We start from the raw sequence: 6,656 nt of genomic DNA on the forward strand, positions 1-6,656 counted from the left end.
CGTCACAGAAGCTAAAAGTAGTAGCAGCAGCAGAAAAGTTATTGGGAGAGAAAGATTTTAAGCCAGAAGAGTTACAGGAGATGTTGAAGGAAGGAGTCCCGTCCCCCCAGGCTGGTGGCCAGGAGAAGGAACGGTTAGGTCAAAGTAGTGGGATAAGGGTGGTGTTTAGCAGTTTTGGTTTTATAGTTGCAGGGTTATGTGTGGCGCAATTTCTTTTTTTTCCCCCGTTCTTTTTCTTTTATGTTTTGTCACAATGTGGAATGTACATTCCGAACTGAGAAAGGCAGCAATTCTCCAAAGAGTTAATGCTTTACACAGGATGGTTGATGTGCATTGATGACAACCATCCATGACAAAATGATAATATAAAAGACTTGGTACACTTGACATTGTATTAAATATACTTTTTATTTCTTGAAATAGGCAAGGTAATTAGCTAAATCAACTGTACTCTTTACATTGTGTCTGTAATCACTTCAGCGCAGAAACATTCCAATTATTTCTAGTGGAGTGTAAAAAGCATGACATGTTGAAACTGCATCAAAAACATAATTTAAAAAATAGACCAACTAATTGTTTCTTTATCCCCCTAGTTTGTGTGAATCAGGAAAAATTTATGCAAAAGATTACTAAGGACTTTACCACGCATTTCCTTTCCATGCAATACCTAGGCTACTCATTTCAGGAAATGTAAAAATAAACATTCATTAGTTGGAATATTGTGATTATACGTTTACTGTCTGCTACTTTGTTATACGTGTCCTTGTTTGGAAATGGACTTAATGTGACACACTCATTCTATAATTATAATACAGTAATCATGGAACCTAAATCCTTCCATCGCTTGAACGTTTTAGTGCTTTGGACATGCAAGTATACTGTCTTGTCTTCATTCATTTATATTGAAGAGAGAGCAAGGGCATTTGTTATCCCTTGCTGTAAATACTACAGTACACCATTGAACATGGATTGCATGCACAAAATAATTGCATTGCTGAATATTCAAGCAGCTTTTAGTGCAAAATACATTTCCCCCATGAAAACATATGGTGGACCAAATCTTTAGAAAAGAGGTCAACCAATTGGAAGTTCTTCAAAAGTAAATGCTTCAGTTTCATTTTATTGCTCCCATAGCTTCAGGACAAACATACGCTACCACTAACATTTCAATTGCACCCCATCCTTGAATGTATTCCTTAATAAATAAAAATACATTTACATATTTGTACATGTCTTTCCTATAAGATTGTATTCATGTGCATTTACTATGAGAGCAGAATACATTGGAAAACAATGTGATTGAGTTTATGTTGAGAATGAGCAGAGTGAGGCTACATAAAGCTACTGATTTGATTTTTGGATTTAGTTATAGGCACAATACACCATCTATATTTCCTGGGCCTATTGATAAGCTAACATTAGCTCCATGTGCTACATAACATGTAATACTATGTATGCATAATCATTTAGTAAAATAAACTGCAATCTAAAACAAAGTCTGAAGTATATGGACAATGCCTTTATCATACAGCTACTTGTGGTTCAAATAAGCCGTGCAAAAAAAGTAAAAGAAACATACTACGGTGAAAATAAATGTACTACCTTGTAAACCTACCAAAATCACACTTGCCTGTCAGAGGTCTGAATCAAAGCTACCATGCAACGAAAACAATCTGTCATGCAAATCATTTCAGGAGGAAAACTACAAGATACTTCACATATTGCAATGCAATTAAGAGAGAATGAAACCCTGAGTCACACTTCAGAGAAGACAGGCAAAATGAAAATAAGAGATCTTGCTCTATGGCCTTGGAGGTCCTGGGTCTGAGACTGGCCTATGGAGTCCTGTGTTGGGAGATGAGTCTGATAGTGGAGAGGAGTCCTCAATAGGAAGAAAGAGAGATTTGGAATGCTGATGCCCTGCATGTTTGTTCTGTGTGTTTCTTTGTACAAGCAGTACTGTAAGGCTGTCCTCTATGGGTGAATCATCCATGTAAGCCAAGCCTGACAGCGAGTCTTTGGATTCCTGATGACTCCTCTCCAAGTTGAGTTCAGGACTCTGATAATGTAAAAGAAATAACAGCAAACACACACACACACACACATTTCATCGTAAGTGTGTGCTTTGACCATTAGAAAGTGCCTCAGAATCCTTGGAGCTGGTCATCACTTTTCAAAAATGATATCCATTCCGTGTTTAAAAAGTCTGAGTCCTTGATTTCCATTGTCTGTTTGTTCTGTGGAAATCAACAGTTCAGTACGTACTTGTGATGATGAATGGCTGAAGCAATGGCTGCTGGTCAAAGCAGCGATTGGCTGGACCATAACAGCTGGCCTTTGATAGTCTGGACTAGCAGTCACAGTGCTGTAGGCAGGAGGTCCCAGTGTGGACTGCCTCTGCAGGAGCTGCAGGATGGTCTGAATATCTGATGTCATCTGGGACTCCAGCCTGCAAACACAGAATCCAGAAAATGAACGGCTACTCTTGGTTATAGGGACTGGAGGCTAATGGAAGACAAGTTCAACACCAATCAATAACCATACTGCCTCTAGGCTATCGTGGTTTTGTTTTTATTGTACAGTTGTTGAATGTGTCAAATTCTAGCACTAGGGGGCGCTTGTGATCTATGTTGACACTACAGGATCGTCATGGTTGTCAATTCAATCAGAAGGCTTGGGAACATGTTCTATCGGCTCTCTATGTCTAATAGTCCTACCGATTCTCTCTCTAGGAGTCATTATGAATATTCAGTAAGGGTGGGGTAACAATGCCTGGCTAACTCACATTCACACATTACCGGTAGTCATAATGGATGCATATCCTCCTGCTGCTATATATAGAGCATTATCTGTGGTAATGCTGATTAATCACTTTAATTGCCCTTAGCAGCCATCCGTCAATCAGAAATAGTGCCATTATGCACATGCTTAGTAAAATGCCTTCATCATTTATTCAGCAGGCCGTCACTCTTGACACATACGGGAAGACGGATTCTCTGCCATTCAAATAACAGACAACCTTGTTTCGTTTAGTGTAATATAATGGCTGTGTTGAGGAGACCAGCAGAACGATGGTCATTAGGCTACCGCTGAAATAGAGCCTAAATGGTGGAGACATGTTGCTAAAACCACACAAACGGTAGCTGCTAATGGTTGGGTAAAACCCAGGGTCAGAAAGAGTGCACTGGATAATGTGAGTCTTTTTGGAGACAGAAAAATGGTCCACCCGGATGCAGGAGCCCTCCAATGCGTTGTCTCCTATTCTGTAATAATTCCTGCTAAAAATACTGTACCACCTGCTGTTTGACTGTCTACTCTTGGCAGCCTGCTGGCTGCAGGTGTGTTATCTTTCCACTCAACCTGTTTGTCTGCCTCAGGAAATAAAGGGGGTTCAAATGTACTGTATTAATGCACATGGAACAAGTAGTCCATTTACATGTAATGTTGACTTGGATGGAAATTAAGCTAGCTCGCTAGCCCGAGGCTAGTACTTTTCAGACCAGGCTAGTACTTTTCAGACCAGGCTAGTAGAAAATGTGCCAGCCCGAGATCCAGATGAAATGTTGTCTTTTCCATTATCACATAGCAGATTTCCGACCAGGCTACTTTTCAGACCAGGCTAGTAGAAAATCCGGTCTACTAGTGCACAAAATACTTATAGGAAAATTATACTCAAACTATATTTTGGTATTTGTTTCATTAGTCCACTGTTGATACAGCCCCAATATGTTTTGCATGTCAACAATCAAGATTTCAAGATCCCTTCTGGCTCTCACATCTTTTTATTGGTCTTTATAGCTGGAGTGACGTTAGATGTTCATGAATGTTTGACATTACATTGTAGATGTCAGAGATGGCCAATGGAGTGCAGTACAGTAGGCCTACCTGTTCAAGTGCTCTTCGAGCTGATCTAAGCGTTGCTCCACCTCTCCGTATGTGATTTCACTGGCATCGCCGTCCTCGCCCCTCAGGTCCTGCAATTGTGCTGACTCATCCAGGTAGTCTCGGGGCTTCTCGCAGACCCATTTGTCATTGCACAGATCTGGCAAGGGAGGGAAACACACATCCTTTATAAGCTCACATGTGGGTCAGAGCACAGGTGCCTGGTAATCACTAAACCATCCAACCATTGAAAATAGAACAACACTATTCTATTCATCTTTGGGCGAAAAGCTTCTGTGTGTTGTTCCTTGTGTTTGTAATTTATTAGCCTAGCTAGTGTTTCAGGAGACAATGGCTTTCTATGCCGTGGTGGGACATTCGGGCTAACTCTGGTGTTATCTCTGCTAAACACACTGCTAATACGTGCAGTATACACTGATTAATGCTGGTGTGGGTAAGAGCAGCCTTTTTTTAAATGATTTGAAACAACTGACAGGCTGATAATGAACTTTAATCATGTTTATCTGTTGTAGCAGGAGCCTTTGGGATGCCCAGACTGAAATACACACTCCTTTTTCTGTGGTCTCTATTTTAGAAATAGGCCTACAGCATTACCTGAGGTGACTGTAGATGACTGTCTGTAGGAGAACAGCAATTGATTTCCATGCTCTGATGGAGAAAAATCAATGTTACCTACGTGCCTTTACAACAAACAGAACCGTGTGTCACTGACTAAGTCATACATAGAATTCGCGATGATGACTATTCCAATTGGCTGACATTGTTCTATGAATGGCCTAATGTTTATAAGGTATTCACCTTCCGGGATGAGAACTAACTAGGACGTACCGTGCACATTTGGAGGGCGAGCATCTGTGCGAAAGCAGTGCAGGATGCCTGTGACTTAAGCTGGTGAAAGAAACTGCTCCACTGAGACTCGTTTTGGTACACATTTCAGCTCCATGCACATGGCTCTACTCAGGGATTTACAGTGGGGTGGGATTTGATTGATAGGCCTATATTGTCTTTGTGTCTTCGCTCTTAGCCTCCTACACAGGTGCATTTACTGCCTCACTGTTTCTGGATACTCTGTCTTAGACCCACCCACTTGACATCGTGGCGCGTTTTTGGCTGTACGGTAACGTGGTACTTTTCGTCACCATGTAGCCGAGGCAATGACCACATCGGAGGCCTATCTTAACAGTATGCCTGTGACAAGACACTGATGGGGGGGGGAGTGGATGAGGTTCTATGATCCTCTTAAAAGGGATTTTTTTACAGCGGTGGCCATCTCCCAACTGATATGAAGTCATCCCTCTTAGAACTCGGGGCCCAATCATTGACCCTAACAGCACGTGGCAAAGGGACCGTACAAGCCGTACCGCACAGCTCATTTAAAATCCGCTAATGAACTGTAGATCATTCTAAAAAGTAGTATGAGTAGAAAAATCTGACGATGCGGGGACATTTAGTTCCCGTGCTCCAACAATAGACTTGGGTGTTACTGTGTGAGCACAGAAAGGGTTATGATTGTATTGCTGCTCACCAATGTTATCGTCATAAGAGGGAGTTCTCTCCATGATGTCCCCAGGGGGATTGGAGTCGAGCCCCAGTGCAAGGTCTTCCACCGAGGGACACCCCTGGATGGCCGAGCCCATGGACATCTGCTCTTCCTTCCCTGAGTGTTTCAGGTCAACTGAAGTTCTCTTTAGGCACAAGTAGGACTCCCTCTCCCTCCCGGAGTCATTTTCTGTTTCCTTGTTGCTCCCCCCTGTGGAATTGTAATCAAGACGAGGCAGTGGAACACACCGTGCTCTAATATTACAGAGAGAAAGCACTTGAACTCCTCTGGGACTAAGAGAGCTGCTCAGTGAAAAATGACAAGAGGAAGTGCTCGTGCAAAGTGTGGATACAGAACTCACCTTTAGTTGGATGCGGTGTGAAGGAGATCCTTCTTGTGATCTTTGTGCTCTTAACGTCTTCCTCTGGATCTGAGTCACTAGCGTGAGAATACGCAGCCTGCAACGATGGGAACATCGCTAATGTAATATCATAAAAACAAATATGACATCATTTGCTCCAGTAACATCTAATTAGAGCCACAATGTAACATCTCTATTTAATAGCGATGGCCATGAGCATAGTAAATGAATACAAAGTTATGTCATTGTAGTCACATACCCTCAACATATACATTAACATAACGTCATAACGCATAATTGTCATCGTCATGCAATGACCTTTCCGAACATATAGTTAAGAAATACCTCAGAATACAGGGAGTGGGCTTTTAAAATATTATTATAGATTATATAATGTTTTGCTTAACACAATCTCATATGGTAAATCTTATATTTTTTTGTTATAGTCAGGCCTATTTCATTGTCAGAATATGCTACAGAATACTGTATGTTTATTGACCATACAGTTTCGACAGAGGACCCAACAGGCTGTGTTATGACCATGTGCACCGTCTGACGTACAAAAACATAAGCGCAACATGCAAAGTGTTTCATGAGCTGAAATCAATTATTTTCCATATGCACAAAAAGCTTATTTCTCTCAAAACTTTTCCACAAATTAGTTTTCATCCCTCTTAGTGAGCATTTCTCCTCTGCCAAGATAATCCATCCACCTAACAGATGTGGCATATCAGGAAGCTGATTAAACAGTATGATCATTACACAGGTGCACCTTGTGCTGGGGACAATAAAAAGCCACTCTAAAATGTGCAGTTTTCTCACACAACACAATGTCACAGACGTCTGAAGTTT

General features: G+C 41.4%; 1 protein-coding gene across 1 annotated transcript in view; it reads right to left on the reverse strand.

Annotated features, from left to right (window-relative positions):
• Positions 1-389: 389 nt before the first annotated feature.
• LOC118386004 (potassium voltage-gated channel subfamily H member 7-like) overlaps positions 390-6,656 on the reverse strand; it is a 51,778-nt gene continuing 45,511 nt past the window's right edge. The window contains exons 12-17 of the mRNA XM_052521986.1: positions 5,805-5,901; positions 5,429-5,653; positions 4,498-4,551; positions 3,886-4,042; positions 2,266-2,449; positions 390-2,059 (exon numbers count right to left, since the gene is read on the reverse strand). Coding sequence (XP_052377946.1) covers positions 1,802-2,059; positions 2,266-2,449; positions 3,886-4,042; positions 4,498-4,551; positions 5,429-5,653; positions 5,805-5,901 — 975 coding nt within the window. The 3' untranslated portion in view covers positions 390-1,801. The remainder of the gene's footprint in view (positions 2,060-2,265; positions 2,450-3,885; positions 4,043-4,497; positions 4,552-5,428; positions 5,654-5,804; positions 5,902-6,656) is intronic.

Source organism: Oncorhynchus keta, chromosome 7 (assembly GCF_023373465.1).
Source record: "Oncorhynchus keta strain PuntledgeMale-10-30-2019 chromosome 7, Oket_V2, whole genome shotgun sequence".
Taxonomy (NCBI): domain Eukaryota; kingdom Metazoa; phylum Chordata; class Actinopteri; order Salmoniformes; family Salmonidae; genus Oncorhynchus; species Oncorhynchus keta.